Raw genomic sequence first — 20,511 nt, forward strand, 5'->3', positions numbered from 1 at the left:
TCTCTCAGCAGTGGGGTCCTCCGGGGTCTCCTCCCATAGAACCCCCTTTCATCGAGTTGGTGATGGAAGGTGTGAGTTGCAACTGTCGTACCTTGCGTCTGAAGGTGAGCGTGAATCTGTGTGGCAGTTGATCGAGGTGCCTTCTCCACCATTCGAACAATCCTTCGCTGCAATCTTTGATGAATTTTTTTCTTGCGGCCACGTCCACGGAGGTTGGCTACAGTGCCATGGACCTTAAACTTCCTGATAACATTGCGTAAGGTGGACACAGGAGCATCAAGGTCTCTGGAGATGGACTTGCAGCCTGGAGATTGTCCATGCTTGGCTACAATCTTGTGTCTAACCTCCTCAGACAATTCTCTGGTTTTCTTTCTTTTCTCCATCTTCATTGTGGTACACACAGTGACAGAAAACAGCAGAATGACTCTTTTTCTCAATTCAAACTGATTGAATGAGTGATTTTCATATTGCAGGCACCTGCAACTCACCATATGTGAGTTCAATTCCAAAGTAAAGGAGAATCACCTGCTTGAAATCTAATTATTTCGAACAATTTCTAAAAGGTGCCAATAATATTGTACAGGCCATTTTAGGATTTCTGTGTGGAATAAGCTAAGATTTAGTAAACAAATTTCAGCTTTTTTTGTTTTGTTCCACTGAAAACCAAAGAAATACATATGTGGATACCAAAATATTATTTAATGTCAACAATTTTCTGGAAGAAATGGTGCATTATTTGAAAAAAAAGTGCAAGGGTGGTAATATTTTTGGCCATGACAGTATCTGCATATATATATATATATATATATATATATATATATATATATACATATATATATATATATATATATATATATATATATATAATTATATATACATATATACACATACACTCATCATATGGATATATATATATATATATATATATATATATATATATTCACACATATACTTGTACATATATATGTGTATGTATATACATAAACACATACACTTATCATATGGATATATATTTATGTTATATATGTGTATATACATATAAACACATACACACACACATCACATGAAGATAATTAATTTCTTTATGTTGTTCAGCTAAATAATAATGTTTAATTGAGGATCGGTAGGGTGCTGAAAGTAGGATTTAACCCTTTCCAGAGCGTTTTAACCACATGGGAGACGCCAAAATATCTGACAATTGTTGCACCTTGTCGGCGCGTCCCATCAATCAGATGACGCAAGGGGGCGTGGCTTGGTGGCCGATAAAACCCCGCGCGATGCTCTCTCCCCGTATCCCAAACCCCCTGTGCCCCCCGCGAGCGTTCCCGCCACTGCTCCGCACGGCTATGGCCGCAGCTGCGCTCCGCATGATAGCGACCATCGCGACCCTATTGGTGATCTTCAACGACCAGGTACGTGGCTCAAACAGGTGCCATATGACCCGTAGACCCGTAGTCCTGAGGGAGGTTCCAAATGAACGGAAATATTTTAATTGAAAGCTATTTTATTCCCCACTCCCCCCCCCCCCCTCTCACCCACCCATCACCCAAATTTCCCTCCTCCACCTCCCTCCCCTTATTTTTCCCGTGAAGGTCTCTGCGTCTGGAGTATTTGAGCTGCGACTGCACGAGTTTATTATCGCCGAAGAGATGTGTTCCTCCGACAGAGGATGCGAAACGTCGTCGACCCAGGAACCCCACGCGTGCGACTGTCGCACCTTTTTCCGGGTCTGTCTCAAGCACTACCAGACGGACGTGTCTCCAGAACCTCCGTGCACGTACGGGGCCGTCACCACCCCCGTGCTGGGAACCAACTCCTTCCGCGTCCAGAAATCCCACGACTTCTCCAATCCCATCCAACTGCCGTTTAATTTCACCTGGCCGGTGAGAGTCCTCTTGGGATCACCTGCACAACGGAGGGTATCGAACGTAATAATGTTTGAACATGTGATTTGTGCGGTTGATGAACTGCTGTTTGAACATGAAAATGGTGTCACCATCATAATATGTCCGTTCAACCCTCATCGTTTCAGGGAACATTTTCTCTCATCATTGAAGCTTGGCACGCGAATACCTCGACGACTTCCACAGGTAGGTTCAACCCTCGTCCGGTCTCACCTGCACGGGGCGCATGTTGCTCTCTTCCGTTCCTTCGCTTCCAATAGCGGATTCCAAAACCCCAATAGTTGACCATCTTTACCTCCCCTCCCACCCCGCACGACCCACCCGCTCCAGTCCTCCCCTTTCTCTTCCCACCGCGCTCCCCTGCGGACCGATTTCCTATCCTGCGACAAACAGGAAGCCCGAGCCACGGCGTTCGTTCGGCTGTTCCGCACTCACGTCCTGCCCCGACTCGCTTCCCCCCCCCTGCCACGATCATCGATCCGTGGGAACAGGACGGCTATGATCCCTCGCTTTTCCCGCCGTGCTCGGCCACGTGGGCATGCTGGAGGCTCAGCCAATCAGCGTCCGCACGCGTGAAATGCTTCTCGGCGATTGTAAAAATTTCGCGGGAATGTCTTACAATCGCAATTCAGCTTTTTCTTTCCTCTTCTGACTTTTGCCGGTCAATTCACCTGTGCAAAATTGTCCTGTCCGCGATTTGTTAGTGTAATTCACCTGTGCAAAATTGTCCTGTCCTCGATTTGTTGGTGTAATTCACCTGTGCAAAATTGTCCTGTCTTCGATTTGCTACTGTAAATGAGGTGTGCAAAATTGTGCTGTCCTCGATTTGCTACTGTAAATCAGGTGTGCAAAATTGTCCTGTCCTCGACTTGTTACTGTAAATCAGGTGTTTGTCATTTGTCTTAAATTTCAGTTTATTTTTCCGATTTTATTTATTTATTTATTTTTTATGCCACAACTTTGCATTCTGTTGAGGAAAAGCACGTGTAGTTTTGGGGGAATATGGTAACCTTTTGGTGCTTTTCTGAGAGTGCACAATCTTTCCATCCCGTGCCCTCAGCACAAACCACGCACCTGCTCTCTCGCCTGGCTACCCAACGGCGCCTTGCCGTGGGTGAAAACTGGTCTCAGGACGTCCATATTGCCAGCCGCACCGAGCTCAAGTACTCTTACCGGGTGCTCTGTGCTGAGAATTACTATGGCGACGGATGCACGACCATCTGCCGCCCACGTCACAACCTGCTCGGGCACTACACGTGCGACGACACTGGCAGGCGGCTCTGCCTGCCAGGCTGGAATGGACGCTACTGTGATCAACGTGAGTCCACCACATGTTGTGTGCGCACACATGTGCAATGAGCGGAAACTTTAATTTCCTTGATCACATCTTTTTAATAAAAAAATATCCTTCGATCCGGAATCTTTATTGCAACGAGTGGCTATGGAGAGTGTGGGGAAAAAAGTTTGCTCATATCAGAACATTGGCAGTTTTAACTGCATATTTAGGATTTAACATTTGTTGGGATTACTTTATTACAAGTCGATTTATTAAGTTTTGAAAGATTTACTATATCTAGTTTATAAAAAAAGTTTTTAGTTAATTGTTTGTTCATCTATGCGTTCGGATCCTGCAGAAGCCAGTGCAACCAAACTTTGCATGGCCTCCTCTGGAAGGTCGAGGGCTATGTTTGGATAAAAAAAAAAAAAAATTGAACCCAGATAAAAGGATAATTTCTGGAAAACCTCCCGGGAATTTTTTTTTCTTTTCCCTGCAGCGATTGATTAATGTGTTTTGTGAAGATCGTATGTTGAGGTTGTATATAGTGATTTGTTGTCGACACAAATTTAATTACCGTAGTGTTTACCGTGCACCTGCTATTTAAAAAAAATTTGTTTTGCACAGGTTCATTATAATGCCTCCGTGTCCAGGTCTCAAGTATGTTGCTTATACCTTGCCTGGGATTTTCCCAGGAGTGATCGAGTAATATGTTTTGTGATTGTCATGAAGGAAATATTTAAATGCATGTTTAATAGAATTTTCCCAGGCAACACCTGGTACTTCGGCTATTTCTCTATCTGTGGGTTTCTTTACAACAAATTATAATTGCAAACAAATGTACAGTATCTGTCTGCCATAAAGGAGAGAGCGTCGAGTTGAAGGTGTGTATAGAACCACCTTTAGAGGCCATTTTTCCCCGCAGAGCAGGGGTTCGCCTTTTTCAGGCACCATGGTCCCCCTTTTTGAGGCAATGTTTTACGGCCGGATGCCCTTTCTGCCGCCAACCCTGTTGGTCGCCTCTTGCGACACACAGGGAATTACCAGTGAACTGGTACTCAATTTGCCGACCTCGGAAGGTGACAGGCTGAGTCAACCCCCCCTGGCATTGACTCGGCGATCAACCGGGATTCGAACAGGAGATGTGATGTGGAGAGAAGATGATCGATGGGCAAAATGAATAATAGAATGGCACCATAGCTTGAGATGGAAAGCAAAATAAAGGAAGAGTAACTAGCGGATGGAGAGATGAGCTGACAGACTACTATGGAGGTAATACCGAGACGAGTGAGGGCAGAAAGATCTAGACATGACAGAAATGTCTGGAACAATCCTGCTGAGGTCTTCGTCCCGCTGCGGATAAAAAAAGTTTGAAATGAACGTGTACAAAAGCCTTTGATCTTCGCTTGATATCTCTTTGCAGACCCTTGGAGAAGATTGGCTGTCCTCCAAACTTCAATTTGATTTGCTCCTCTCACATAGGAAAAAGAAGATGAAGAACCAGCAATTTCGCTTATTCAGACACATAGGGCTGTGAAAACCGTTTTTACGGGTCGCCACGGTAGGGGTCCAATCTCAGGACCCTAAGATCTTCAGCCAGCCACCTTGACCGTTAAAGCCAATACCAGCCTCCATGAATGAGAACATTGATGCAATTTGATGGATCTGTTAACGATTTTGAGAAATGGAACGGTGTTAAGAAATTCTGTGTCCTGATTCTTCCCTCTGTTTGGTATTTTCTTCCACTACTGTTTCAGTTTTAAAATTTTCCCCCTGGTGAAGATTATCCAAACACTTAAGGTGTTGCACAGGATTGTCCGGATTGCAACAAATCACATCTTCACTCCGGCTGTATGGCCTTGACCATGATCCCACTTCCTTAAACTTTTTGTGCCGAGGTGCAGGTTCAATGCGAGGAAACATTTCAGTTCCAGGGTAGTTAAAGACTGCAACAGTCTTCCCTGGAACGTTGAGGATGCTCAGTCTGTTGAGGCCTTAAAACGGGGTCTAGAAAGTTTTGGTGGGTTGAGCGTTTCAACTTTCACTGACCGTCACCCATGAGCATTGTAAACAAAAAGCACCAATATTCAGACTGGAAGATGTACAGGACTACCTTCACTTCTGTTGACATCAACATGATGAGTACTTGCCTAACACGAGGAAAGACTGCAGAAGTTTGAATCTTTTCATTTGCCTTTAGCACTTTGGAATTATGTATCGGTCTCAAAAAGACAGAATATGTCCTTGGGTGTGACAGTGCCTTTGATTTCCATTGTTGGAGAGCCGTTGGAGGTAGACAAACTTACATATCCCGGGTCCATTAGTCACAGAAAACAGCACACTGGATGAAGAATTTGCAAGGCCTTGCGATATATCGGCCATTAATTCTCGGTGTTCTATGACTGTGTAACATGGACTGCACGTGCCAAACAGGAGCAAAAGTATAAACATCTACTGTTTTCACTGCCTGCACCGCATTCTCAGAATTTAAATGGCAAGACAAAGTGCAGACTTTGAGGTTCTTGCAGGAATTGCAGCCTTGACGTGCATGTACCCGATCTTGAAACTCACCTGTCTTCTTTGGCTTGGTCTCGTTTATCACATTGAAAATGGCCACGTACCAAAAGGAATTCCTTAGTGGGGAACGAGCAAACACCTTAAGACCATGTGGGCACTCAAAGTTGCGGCCTGTGATCAGGCAGGATGGAAATCGGCATCATGTTGTGGTGGAATTAAAGGAAATATAATATGGATCCAAATTAGAGACCATAGAAGAACCTTCGGGAGAGTACGTGTTGCATGTGCCGTGACGTCAAATCGTCAAATCGACAGCTGTGATTTCTGTGGCAGACTCTGAGTGTAAGGTAGGATTCGCAGTCATCAATGATGCTGTCTCCAAGAGCCACTGCAAATTCCATAGTCGATTAGAGACAAGCTGATGGTTGCCAATCTGAGTGTATGTATATGTATACTTCATGGTGCAACTCGGAGCAGATTCATGAAAAAGGTGCCACGCCAATGTTTCGTCACTTGAAATCCTTGCCCTTTTTACGGCTTTCTCTTGGCAGGGTTGTGAGTGTTTTGTCTTTCGACACTTCATTGGCATCTTTCATCCGTCAACCTTGTTATTTAATCTCGAAGCTATTCATAAACAGTTTCTACAGCTGCACATTACACCCTCATGACCTTCACTGAGGTTTTGAACCTTTGGCAGGAACCACTGTGGACCACCATCTTCTCCCTAATCCCCATACAATCATTCCCAGCCTGTGTTGTAAGTTGTGCTGTGGTGTTTGGGTGGGGATGCAGTATAATATATATATGGAAAATTACCTTTTATTTAAAAGAAAAAATTTTTGTTTAAAAAAATAATAATATCGAGGTTCGTGTAAGATAAAAATTATTTAAATTCCCTTGTATCATATATGGGTGATGTTGTGATATCACTTGTACAGCCCCATGCCACGACCACTTTAACCACCACCACCTCCACCAGCAGCAGTCGACGCCGTAACCATACAATACACGTGAGGATGACTGTGCTTTTAATTGAATTGCAAAACCTTCCTGAGCGAAGAATGCGCTTTGCACTTCGACCCTGGTCTGAACCTCGTGAGTAATCATCTCATTCTAATTAAACCAATATATTCATCCAGGAAATTCCAAACCTAACACAAATGGAAATGCCAATATGGAAGACGGGTACAAAGTAATAATTTAACAAACAATTATAATCAATAACCAAATTACCTCCACAGGGCACCACACGAAACAAACACGTGCACACACATATAAACCAGGTAAGGCAAGATAAAAAAAAGAGTTGGTGATCGTCCTTTTTTCTCAAAAGTTCGGGTAGGGAGGGAGGTTTTTATTTTTTTTTTTTATTTTTTTTTCCTACTTTCCATTGAGTTTTGTTGACATGGAAAAATATGAAATAAAGACTCCTTTCTCCTCAAAATGATTTAATTTCTTCATTCATCTCACAGATTTACAGACATTGCCCAAATCTCTATGAAACACAGTGTTTGTGTGATTTTGGATGATGTTGAATGTCCTAGCTGAGCTCGGTAGTGAAAGGGCAAGACACCTGTACATGTATATACACCATGACATCGGAAAAACAGATAAACACCATGCCCTTGGCACCTTGGCACCCAAGTACAAGAAGCATCATCATGGGCAGCATTCATGAGGACACTAAAAACAGTTGGTCGACTATCGGGTTCCATCCTGTGATCCGTGGCCGTGTCTGCAGCCAACACAAATTTGAGAAATGAGCCAAGAGTCTTTGTCACATCAGAAACTTTGCAAGCTGGTGAAACTTTCGTCATGTCAGTTTTACTGGGGCCGGCGAATACTTTGACAAAAGTACCGTGTGTATCGTCAGGCAATGGCTCCCTATCCCCATCATACTTGCCGTCTGAGAACTCTGCATAGAAGTCCGAGATTGTAACATCCAACTCGATATTGCACGCAAACCAGTCCTTCACCATCTTGGAAGAGCCCTCACGGGCTATTGATGGCACAATAGGCATTTCAAGCCGATTCTATCACGAATCGATACAGATTTCAGCGGGAAAAATCTCACACAATAGCCGCCATGAATGGCTAACGTAAAATGGGTGAAGTTGCCTGAGGCACTTGCGAGTTGCGACGCTCTGCGCAGCACGCACTGCGCATGCGGTGCAGAACGGCGCCAAATTTGACTGAAAAGATCGTTTTTGAATGATTTTTTTCAAAATAAAAAATAAAAAAAGTTTCGGGTCGGGTGTGTTTCGTAGGGTCGGGCGGGGACGATCACCAACTCATTTTTTTTATCTTGCCTAAGAGATGTTTTGTGCTCGCAGATACCGGTGGGGTGTGAGTCCTAAGAAAGCTGTAGGACAGTTGTAGGGGACTGCGGGTGGGAGAACTCGAGGGAGGTGAGCGGGGAGCAACTGGACCTTCGCCCAAACAAATGCATGTTGTCCGTGTCAGAAGAAGATCGAAGGGGCGTATGGGTTCAGGGCCCCAATTTTGCCCTGAGGGCAGGTCAGTTCCACATCAAAAATGAGCTGATCAATATGGCATCCCAACACTGATGACGAATGGCAGAGCTCACCACCCTTTTGCGACCTTGTGGCAAATCATGGGCCTATCCGCCAAAAGGTTCCACCCTTCCTCTCCAAGCCTCGCAGGAGGACACCATAGTTGTTCCCAGCCCATGCGCTTGCCATCTTTCATCATCCTCACTCACCTGGCCTTACCTGGTTCCCCAAAGCATAGAGGGACATGAAAACCCAATGACTTGGGGACAGTATTGTCACTCCATCAATGCAGCAACGGGCAACATAACCCTTACCACAAACATTTAATACATGTAAAGAGGAATGGCTACATGTTTCCCCATTGTGGTCAAGGCTTTAAAATAATAACTAAAACCCTTCCCCCCTCCCCGACCCCTCCTCCCGTCTCCCCAAACAAACGGAAAGATATGTTGTTGTAAATATGCTTAAAAAGTTGCACCTCACTTGTTAACCACCGGGAGAGAACAAGTTGGACACACACACACACACACACACACACACACACACACACACACACACACACACACACACACACACACACACACACACACACACACACACACACACACACACACACACACACACACACACACACCCATATATATATATATATATATATATATATATATATATATATATATATATATATATATATATATATCTGATTGCTCCAGAATCCCATTTAACTCAAGGTTTATGGAACACTAAAGGTGGAAGGATTTATGTACTTACAGTGGAGAAGAAAATCGTACTATAATTCGGGAAGTGTCAGTTTGTTTGACTTCTAAGTGCCTCTGAACCACCTGACGGAATGAGTTGAAAACTGGTTTTGTAACCTGGGGGTCCACAGGAAGGTTTTAGGTGGTAAAAAGTTTTATTAATTCAAGGGGGAGGGAGGACTCCAATTTTCTTCATTTTAATACTGGCAAAAGTACCCATCCCCAGTGACGTGAAATGTAAGCAAAGGTTACAGTTACAGGAGCAGTTAAAGTTAATCTTTCAATTAAAATTATTTCATGGACCTTGAAATTTAAAGTTTAGAAACGTTAATTGTGTTGCACTCAAAAAAAATCCAGTCTTTTCAATTTGAGACTAACTGGTCATCCTGTGACGAGTTTATTTTTTTGCCAAAAATTGCTATATAGGTCACTTTGGCCTCAAAACGGCATTCGAGGCTAGGTCGTTGTTACTTCCTGCACAAAGTTGTATCGATCCTGAGTATGGAGTTTGTAGTTTCAATGATGTGGTCGAGAGACAGAGATAGACAGAGAGTCACGCTTGTACAGTATATAAATAGATATACGCCATAGCGCCGTTCCTGGTGGGAAGGGGTATTACAAGTCGTGCGGAAATACACCAGGTTTTGGGGAATTAACATACCCGTAAAGCGGATGGGTCATTGCTAATGGACTAAATGAGAATGAGGAGGGGTACCATCTCCATACGATGTACCTCGCTCCTCCCCTTTCCAATTTCCATTCACCCGTCTAATGCTTATCATTCCAAATTTCCCCCCCTGCACCCCAAACCCCCTACCCCATGATCGGGCAAGTTGAAAATCAGCATTTTTTTTTTCTTTCCTTGATAATTCCTATATGATCCATTCTCTCTCTTTCTGCCCCTTTTTATTTTGTCAAACCTCTCAACTTAACCGAACCCACCGTTTTGCCTTTCCATTAATATGCAGAGATGCTCTTAATGGAAGTGGCTAAGATTGCAATTTCATATATATATATATATATATATATAACTTTTGGTCGATTGCCCAATGTCCTTGTAACCACCTAAAAATCCATTGATGTCCTTTTCCTGTATATAATGTATATAGTATGTACAAGGTACTCCATGAGCGACTGTCACTATAGGAAGCACTAGTTGAGTGAGTAGGTCAAGTTGTTGGTGGATTAAGTTGCTGGGTGCCATGATGTTTATGCGCAAACACCTTGAAGGACCAGAGAGACGAATAGGACGAACAATGGAGCAATTCCTCAGGAGATCGAAAATGGCGGTATTCACTGTTCCCGATTCCGATGCCATGCGCACCAAGTAGCATTGTTCATCTTTGTTTTTATTTTGCAAAACAGAAGGTCAGATTCATCTCAGTTTTTCACTCCATTGAAATCGAATAAATGGACAATGCTTGGAAATTTGGGGTTCTGTTTCCCCTTTAACTTGCACAATTTGAAATGCAGATCACAAAAGATCTCGTCTATTTGACGCACAAACTGAATTTGCCGGGAATCACAGAGCTGCCGACTTGCACGGTTGAAAAGGCTCGGACATGCAGACCTTTCTTAAAAGGAACGCTTAGAATACAGACCAAGACAGAAAAAGAACAACCAACTGAAGCATGAGGGTTCAAAACTTGGCCACCTCCTGAAGTGGGATGCATGGCCGCTTTCTCTTCTGTCTATAATGAGCAGCAGCAGCTGAGAGACTCTGTGATTAAAATGGCGTTGTGCGGTACTCGGCTTATCCCTCCCGCACACCGTGTGTTCCTCTGCACAATTGGCAAGCTGCCGGGTAGAGCCATTGTTGTCGGAAGGTGCGGCTGTCTGTGCCCGTGCCCGCCGAGGAAACAATGGTGCAGCTGGCAGGGAAAGGCGAGAGAGTAGGACAACCACTGCGCCACGTGCAGAGGAGCATATTCTGAACATTGTTTCATTTACATTTTTAATAATGCCTTTTTCTCTTTCCTTGCAGCTATTTGCCTGCCTGGGTGCGAGCAGGGATACTGCAAGAAGCCTGGAGAATGCACGTAGGTAGAAAATGAGAGATGCGCATGTGTACAGTCGAACTTCCTTTTTTTTGTACCCTTTGTTTTGAGCGTGCACCTGTGTGTGTCCACATTCTCATACTTTAAATCAGGATTTCTCCTTTTTGGGCAATTCTGTCATGCTATTCATTGTCGAATGCTCGGTATTCTTTGCCTTGTATGCATACAAAGTGAGAATGATTAAAAAAAAAATTGGTCGGGGTGTTGGGAAGAAGGGAGAAAAGTGAAAGGATATAGAAGTCCAGGTAAGGGATGGGGTTGTATGGAATATGCAGGAATCGGTAGACCGATAATATAGTTTGACCATTGTTGTGTATACAAGCAATATTCTTCTTAGCCTTTTAAACTTAGGATTTGCCACTCATGCATTATCCCCTGTAGATTGGAGCAGTAATTTAGAATTTGGCCAAGGTACGATCAGACTTTGGCCTACTTATTTTTTTAAATTACCATGGGATCTTCAATTTCCACAAATTAAAGCTCGGACAGGAAAGCCGGCTGCAGTCCTATCCGAAGGAAAACTTGGGCAGAAACTCAGATGGAATATATACATTTCCAGGAACATCATCTATTTTGTTTGTTCTATCTCAGAAACTGCTAAAATAATAGTTTATACTCTTTTTCAAATTAACCCGATCTCTAAATCTCGATTGGCACGTTTCTCTTCCAGGTGCCGCATGGGGTGGGATGGGCCACTGTGTGGTCGCTGCCGTCTCTACCCAGGTTGTTTGCATGCGACATGCGAGCAACCATGGGATTGTAACTGCAAGGAAGGCTGGGGTGGCCTCTTCTGCAACTTGGGTGCGTAGCATGGTGCTGGTACCATGGTATAGGGTATTGGTAAAAACAAACAAATCAATACTGGCTATATGACCTTTAACCTCCTGTTTTTCCTTGTCTGCAGATCTGAATTATTGTACAAACCACCAGCCATGTCTGAATGGTGCCATCTGTTCCAACACTGGGCAGGGCAGTTACACGTGCCAATGTCCACCCGGCTTCACGGGAACCAACTGCGAGATCGAGATCAATGAATGTGAGAGTGGTCCTTGCCAACATGGCGGCAGTTGTTTGGTGAGTCATCAATAGGTGAATTCTGTGTACTAGGTCGTTTTATGGCTTCCATGTTTACAGATGACACTGGCAGCCATTATCTCATGGATCTACTCGGTAGTAGATTTAATGTTGAAAATAGTGGTGTCTTTCTCCATGGGCCCCCTTTTGGCCCCCCCTTCACCAGTACTCTTCCCCTCCCCTGTTTCTTTCCTGAACATCAATGGCTTCAAATTCAGGTTGTTAAAATACAATTTTAACCCTCCCAGAGAATGATGCTGTTGTCACGTGGACTAACCTACCCGATCGGGCAAAAACAATTATCAAAATCCCAATTAATGTTGACGCTATATTTTATGAACATATTGCATTGCAAAACAGATCATAGTTCAATATGTTTTTGCATTTTGTTTTTGTTCATGATTTTAAATGTTTACGATGAGGGAAAGTGGGCCCACGGTCTTCTTGCACTTAGCAATTACATTAAAATATTGGATGTATTACATTACATATAAGATCGTTACTGCAAAAGCCTGAATAAATATTTTACAAACCACCACCACAAATTGTTACTGCATGAATTATTGCACAAATATGCGGAACATTTCGGTATAAAACAGGATGATCCTGTAAAATACGGGACAGCTGGTTTGGCCAAGCAGGAAGCTCTGCAGTGTCAGACCCAGAGAACCAAAATTGCGTCCCAAAGCGGTCCAAGTGCCTGTAGTCGAGGTGAGAATGGACTTATCGCTCTCCAACCACGTAGAAGTCCCCAACCTAAGGGTGTGCTCCGCCCCTCTCTGACACAATGGTGAATCATGGACGCCCATGCTCCGACGGGCTACCAATCACCTCATCGCTGAGCAGTCCCGTTGCTCAGGCCCAGTGACTCTCACACTACTCTTGGCCTTTATCTAAATGTTTAATGGGCTAGATATACATATCTGTTTCTGATAAAACGAGGAGGAAGAGAAAAGGACTTAAAACTCGTCACCTGTGACCCAAAACAACCCAAAAAAAACATTCAACTCATTCAGATACAATCGGTCTACAAAACAACATGAACTGGCAATATTTGTTCTCTCGCTCTCCTATGGTGGAATGATGCGTTGCTCATTATGGATGCCACCATCCACTTTCTATTGGCTAAGAGGAATGATCTGTTCATGTCTTCAATCATTTCAATAAGGTAGCTCAAGCTTGAAGGAAATAAGAAATGTTTAGAAATTTGAAGTGTATATGGAAAGAGCCAAGCATCTCTGGGTCCAAAGGCTTGGAGGAAGAGGAGGCTGATTTCAAGATCACTAAGGTTAGATGAGTCGCCCGTTGGCTTGGTGAGCTCAAGGAGCTCGATATCTCAGTTTGAAGAAGAAACTCCAGACACCCAAGATGAAGATGAAATGAAACACCTGTTCAACACTACTGAGTAAATGTTTATTTCAACGCAATAGACAAGATGGCGGGGTATACAAGTGCTTTACAATTTTTGTTTTGGGATTTTTGCATCCCGACCAGATATCAAAACTGTCTTCTGAAGAAATTGAGAAACAAGTATCCATTCTTCTTGAGCAATTTTCTAATGAATTATATCGGATGAATTTATGGCAGAACTGACGTCTTTAGACACTACTTTTCTTCAAGGAGTTCTTGAATATCTTCAGTATCTGACAGAAAAAGTTTCAATGACATTCCCACATTTGAAAATTGGCGTTGCGAGTGCAGAGCGATCTATCTGTGTTAAGGAGGATCAGCAATTACTGGTGCTCTACCATCGGTCAAATTAGTCTATCAAACCTAGCTTTGTTCTGCTGAAACACTTTGTTAAAGACTTAAATCTTGATGCATTGATTTCAAAATTTGCAAGTGAGGATGGCAGACTATTCCAGTTGTACACTTTCATGATCACATAATATAATCTATTATATATTGTGAACCTTGGTGTCTGTCTCCCGTTTACGGTGGCCACTTCCTCCACTGCATTTGAAAAGCTGTGCACACCGGTAAAGATGCCAAATAATATTTTGCAAGAAGCATATTCTGCACTTTTGGGTTTTTGTTTTTTAAAAGCCAAATGCACCCGATGTTGCATCACCATTTCGCGTTGGGCCGTATAAGTAGCTCAGACCTTTGGCTTTAAGTGAAACCAAGAGAGCATCACAATTACCATTTTTGTCCATTAATTATTTTAGATTGATAGATTACCGTAATTGAAACTTTCCCGTCACTGGGGATGGCTCCTCTCACTAGTATGACGTAATCCTGCTCTCAACTGTCAAGTATAAATCTGTGCTGATGTGAAAATTTTACAAGGTATTTTGAGAATAAAATGTCCAAAATATACCATGTATCCCAAATTACTGCCTTCCCCAGAAGCACAGTACCTTGTTTTTGTATCGCCAACTGATGCAATGTGCAAAGTTTTGGAAAGATCTTCAATTACACTTGATGGAAAACAGCACATTGACTTAATATGGGATCCAATAATGAGCTTAATATCTGGAGGTCGAGAGTGTAAATGGTCGAGAATGAAAGAAAAATATTTTTAAATGTTGTTACAGGAAATCTGAATTTCTTAGGGAAACGATTTCAATGGTGTGCAAGGTAAAAAGTTAGTTTGTTGGGGCTTCGCCCCCTGGATCCCTGAGGGGGCGCTGCCTCTAGACCCTTCTGGGTACCTAGCGGCCCCCAGATCTCTGGCAAGGATCATCGCATCGCTCACTCGTGGTTTCCAGCTTAAGATTTGCTACCCCTGTATGACCCCACCACCTCCCATTGGGGTTCACTATTGGTCCCCTCTCCTTAAATCTATTGATGTAAATCAGATTCCATGTGCACACATTGTCTATCTTGTGTAATTAGCATGTTCTGAGGTTTTTTTTATCTTGTACTGATATCCACATCCTCTTGCAGGATGAGGTGAACGGCTACCTCTGCAGGTGTCCACCGGGATTCTATGGCCAACATTGCGAACACAGTGCTATGACATGTGCAGATGGCCCCTGTTTCCACGGTGGGCAATGTCACAGCGGTCAACATCACACTTATTCCTGCGTCTGCCCTCTTGGCTACACGGGGCTCAACTGTGAAAAGAAAGTTGATCGTTGCAAGACGTATCCCTGTGCTAATGGTACATTGCTGTTTTACATGTTCAGAAAACTTGTTGCACACGCTCTCGATTTCTACTCAAACTCATCTTTCCTGCAACAGTCACGTTTATGTATCCACTTGTGTTGTTCTTTCAAAGCCAGTTGTGAATGGTAACGAGTGAAGTTCCAGAAAGATATTATCCGTTTAAAGTAATATTTCTTTGTAATCAGCAATTTTCAAACTAGGTTTGTGAACGATGAAACCACCTATGAAAAGCCCTGAGATGAGTTTAATGCCGTTTTGTTACAGGAGGAAAGTGCCTTTCCTTAGGGACTACCTTGAAGTGCCACTGTCCACCTGGTTTCTTGGGACCCCGCTGTGAGTTCAACGCAGATGATTGTGCCAGCCGACCATGCGCCAATGGTGGAACCTGCAACGATGGCACATCTACCTTTTCGTGCTCCTGTCTACCTGGTTATACGGGCTCTACTTGCTCTCAGCCCTTGGACCTGTGCATCTTACAACCTTGTGCCAATGCTGGAACCTGCATGCCAGCACTGGATGGATACTGGTGCAGATGCCCATGGGGATTCGCTGGGAAGCATTGCAAGCTGACTGTCGCAAATGAGGAACGGACCTCCCAGCCAGTTGAAGTGGTCATGACAGAACCTTTGGTCTCCAAGCAGGATCGAGAGAGGCAGCAAGGACATGTTTGGTTAGCGTTGATGGGCAGCCTAGGTCTGCTTGTGCTCCTGCTAGGCCTGGGCGCTGTGGTGCTCGTGTACGTGCGATTGTATCGCGTGCAAGTTGTCAGCTGGCGCGGTGCAGACAGCATGAACAACTGCGAGTACCAGCGGGAACCGCCGTGTCGCCGAATCGCTGCATCACAGCTCAAAAACAACAACAAGATGGCGGCCTTTGAAGGCAGGGATGAAGCGAGACCCAACCAGTGGTTGAGAAATCTTGCTTCTGAACAAGGATGCAAGTTTGGCATCGACGGAGACAAAGCAGTATTAAAAAGAGACAGGTACTCATCACATTCAGCTTACGCTACACCCTCAGCTCGTTCTTTATACATGTTAGCGAATTTGATATGCAGTGTTTTAGTACACGTGCTTGTCAAAATGGTATTTTCCATCATAGTTGGTTGCAGATGACAACTTCAAAACTAGTTACGACTTTCACAGAATACATTTTAAAAAGTCTCACATGTGAATTTGTGGTGAAAGGACAAGGTGCTCTCAACTTCACATCCCCCCCTCCCCTTTTCTTGAAAAGAAATGTATTAAACAAGTAGAAGTTAATTTAAAAAAAAGATTCTTCCAGGGACAATGGCCACAGATGCCCAATTGTCGCTTTGCATCTATGGTGCCAGCCATGCAATTTTGACCTTTTGAAGTGGAATCTTTCCTCTTTCGATTCCAGAAATTGTCATCTATAATCCTAGTTTTGTTTTCTGTCATCTTAGCATATATATATATATATATGCAATACAAGAGCAAAACTGGTGGAATGCTGACCCTTGCCCTTTCCTCCCAACCTCTGTTTCCTTTCCTCCGCTTTGATTACAACTACGAGTACCCTTACTTTTCTCTCCTAATCACCCCCAACCTCCTAACTCCTTTCACTTCCATACTTTATTCTTCCTCACCACAATTCTTACATGTCATGCATATACAGTATGTGTAAGTATCCTTTTGTTAAGATGAACAAGTAGGTCGATTGAGATTTTAATATTGCTTTCTCGTTAAATTTCTTTGCAGCGAGAGTTCCGAACGCCAGCTTCAAGCTCTGCCATTCACCCCTCAGCCGGACTCAGTTTTTCAAACACTCTTCCTCTTCCCAGAAAAATCTGACAAACATGTCCTGGCTACGGAGGTAGGTGTCAACAATGATGCCTTGAAATGCCGAATTTTATGTTTTTGCTTTTGGAGACGGCTTCACGAACTTGAGTTGATAAAAAAAACCAAAAAAAAAAACCATCATACTAAAATACACAATTCGGTGCCTGTCTGTCTGCGATATACTCGGTCGTTACTTGTCCAATCTCAACCATACATGACAGGAGGACTAAGGGTCACACGATGGAGGTTGTAGCGACTTCACTTGAACCCCCGCCCCCTCCCCAAGGGGGTTTTCCGCCGTGGGCGAAATCCGTGTTAATATTCACGTTAAGATAGCTTATGGCTAGAGGTGCTAGAGGGCACCATGCGGAGATTTGGTGTGCATTTTTAAAGGCCACTTCTGATGACAAACGTAATAACACTAATGGTAATAGCACAGTATTAATGTTAGTACAAAACAATATTAATACTAATAATTTCCCCTCTTTCCAAGGGGGTTTCCCTCCTTGGAAAAATGCTGCGTTAACGTGAATAAATAGGTTATCATGGGGCAAGCCTAACGGAAGTAAAAAATCTTATAAACCACAAACACATATGATTACCTTTTTAAACAGTCACTACTGCTGTTTAACACAAAACAAAAATCTGGAGGCATCCCAACGTCCTTGAGGCATTATATGCTTATCACATCAACCACATACGAATGGAGTAGAGCTGAGATCTACTGTAATCTATATACCCCAGATAAGATAATAACATGACCATTACGGCCGCTCCCATAGAGTGGGTGTACTACTAATCTTCCCAAAATGGCCGATTGAAATCGATAATATTTTGTGTACATGTATAGAATGCTCCATACAAACTGTCTGGGCTGCCAAAGCAGTTTCGTTATGAGGTTTGCAATCCTCGATGGGTCGTCTGTCACTCCAACATAGGAAGTCAGGGCAGGATTTTGTAATTTTGCCATGGTGCTGGCAATAGCTCACCGACTCTCTGTGAGGGACACCGTGGAGATCTTTAACATCGACTACTTGGTGCCAGTGGGTGGGATGCTCGGTTTACCATCCATCCGAGGGATGGCGCACACATTGATGAAATGCTGGGATGATACTTTATAGAACCACCTTTAGAGGCCATTTTCCCCCGCAGAGCAGGGGTTGGCCTTTTTCGGGCACCATGGACCCCTTTTTGAAGCAATGTTTTATGGCCGGATGCCCTTCGTGCCACCAACCCTGTTAGTCGCCTCTTGTGACACACAGGGTGAACATAACCAGTGAACTGGTACTCAATTTGCCGACCTCAGAAGGATTTACAGGCTGAGTCAAACCCCCTGGCGTTAATTCAGCGATCGACCGGGATTCAAACCCAGGATCTGAGGATCCCAAGCCGCCACCCTAACCGCTAAGCCATCACCAGGCCTTGGGATGATACTTCATAGCTGGACCAATATTTAAACTCAGGCTAGAGAGCTCAGATGTGTGCATAACTCTATGGGATTTTTTTTCTTTGGGAGGTATTTACCATCCATGGGTGTCTTAAAAAATTAAAATAATAAAAATAAAAGTGAAACTTATTTTCTACGATATTTAAGCTTGAAAAAAATGGATATTTATGAATATACTGATCATTGAAAAGTCCTAAATATATCCACCAGTTTAATAGAGAGAGACAACAAATGCTCATTTCTTAAAGAGCGGTAATATATTTATTTTGATTGAACTTCATCATCACTGTTCGAAGTACACAGCCCTTGTACTGATGGTGTAATTAATATAAGCCTTGTATTCTCAACAATCGTATGTTTGGTATCAAAAGTGATGTTCCTTATGCAATTTTAACGTTGCCCGACCAGACATCCAAATGCCAAGCACTTGTAAAATTTGGGTGCCCTACGATAAAACCAGATGTCCCATGACACCTGTTAATGTCGAGCTCTGCGTACACATTAGAGCGGAAAGGATAGGAACGGTGGACCAAGAATTGCACGAAGCACTAGTTTGCCAATTTTTGCAACAAACAGGAAAAAGCAGACTCGGTCTCTGTTAACATTTTCTCCATGATCCACAGACTTCCTCAGGTGCTGAACTCAGGCTTGTTTCATCTGTGACCGATGTATTTCTTCAACGCGTCAGACTTTGTCTGCACTTTCCTGTTTATTTGCTGCAAAATTGATGGAGAGGTTCTCGGTGCAATTCTTGGTTGGCTGTGTTTTTCTTTTTATTTAAATTACTCATGATCCAAAACACCTGAATAAATATTTGTTTTCCTTGTCATTTTCAGTTTTGTTCTGCTTGGCAGTTCTGGTCTCTCGGGGTTTAGTTCGTCTCTCGGTTTTATTTGTGCTTGTAGTCGATTATAAACAGTTTCTTGTGGAATATTTGACATTCTTCATCCTTTGTTTTTAATTTTTGTTTTTGTTTATTCCTGCAGGTATGACGATATGTACTATCACCACCCTGTTTACAACTTTATAACGTCCGTCATGCTGCTAGTGCTTGCGGAGACGACAATTGTGCACCCAATTGTTTGGAAACAGCATTCGGCTGTGTGGACCGAGGAAGCGGAAAGAACAGAAATTGAAAATATGTGGACCTAGGGCCTGGAGCCTTGGGCCGATAGTCGTGGCCTGGGACTAGGCCTTCCCTGCTGAGACCCATTTTGTGATTGGTTGCAGACATTACAAGTCAATCTTTGCTCTGTGGCTGGCCTCAGGGAGCGATCTGGCTGTCTGTTTCAAGGTGCTCCGCTGGAGCATTTGTTTTATATTTTGATTGCATAATCTTACTGCATAACCCCTTATAGCTCTACTTTTAATCAACATCGAATAACATAGCTAATGGCCGTCAGAGGTAAATACTGAGTTACTTGGTCTAAATTATTTAAACTATTGACATTTGTACATTATTCTGGTGCATTGAGGAGTTCATTTTGTATATTCTGTAAAAGAATTATTTATGTTGTTGAAGACTATAATATATTTGTTTTTATACCACAAAATGAACTTGATTAAGAATATTTTTTTACAATAAAGTACTTCTGCTTTTCAGGTGTAATGCATGAGGAAGTGTAATCTTCAATTTGTTAATTTATGAGAATTTTATGCAGAGGCATCGAGATGTTTTTGCTACTTCAATAAGACCAGTCATTGAAGAGGGAAAAGATCATAACATCAAAATGAAATCGCAGCCTGAATACCTCCTTGAGTATCTGCTGCGGCAGGCAGCTTTCCAAGATAACGGAGTTTCCAATGTGAGTCTCACTCCAGGAAAATGAGGCGGCAATGGAAGTACAGGTGACCCTTGGGTGTGAATTCAAGCTGCACCTGCGGCTTTGAAAGGCCACCACTATTTGCAGGTTCTACACATGATACCCTGGTACTGTTCCAGGAATTTCTCACTGCTGTTCATTTCCATGCCATTTGACGCTGTCCATACCTGTAATATATATATATACATACACTTTTTTTTTTAAATCAAATGAGCTTCAACAATAGTTTGTG

The 20,511-nt window shown here is 43.1% G+C and overlaps 1 protein-coding gene across 1 annotated transcript; it reads left to right on the top strand.

Moving 5' to 3' along the window:
• Positions 1 to 1,281: 1,281 nt before the first annotated feature.
• LOC137438630 (uncharacterized) lies at positions 1,282 to 20,069 on the top strand. Its single transcript, XM_068133852.2, has 11 exons — positions 1,282 to 1,412; positions 1,593 to 1,883; positions 2,033 to 2,090; positions 2,965 to 3,222; positions 10,953 to 11,007; positions 11,696 to 11,826; positions 11,930 to 12,099; positions 14,989 to 15,205; positions 15,475 to 16,192; positions 16,929 to 17,043; positions 19,443 to 20,069. The coding sequence occupies exons 1-11, from the start codon at positions 1,347 to 1,349 to the stop codon at positions 19,446 to 19,448; spliced, it is 2,085 nt and encodes a 694-aa protein (XP_067989953.1). The 5' UTR covers positions 1,282 to 1,346; the 3' UTR covers positions 19,449 to 20,069.
• Positions 20,070 to 20,511: the final 442 nt, after the last annotated feature.

Source organism: Myxine glutinosa, chromosome 1 (assembly GCF_964187855.1).
Source record: "Myxine glutinosa chromosome 1, kmMyxGlut1.1, whole genome shotgun sequence".
Classification (NCBI taxonomy): domain Eukaryota; kingdom Metazoa; phylum Chordata; class Myxini; order Myxiniformes; family Myxinidae; genus Myxine; species Myxine glutinosa.

Coding starts and splice junctions, on each gene's coding strand:
- LOC137438630 (XM_068133852.2), top strand. CDS start 1,347: ATGGCCGCAGCTGCGCTCCGCATGATAGCGACCATCGCGACCCTATTG. Junction 1,884..2,032: donor CGTTTAATTTCACCTGGCCG/GTGAGAGTCCTC, acceptor TCATCGTTTCAG/GGAACATTTTCTCTCATCAT. Junction 11,008..11,695: donor AAGAAGCCTGGAGAATGCAC/GTAGGTAGAAAA, acceptor TTTCTCTTCCAG/GTGCCGCATGGGGTGGGATG.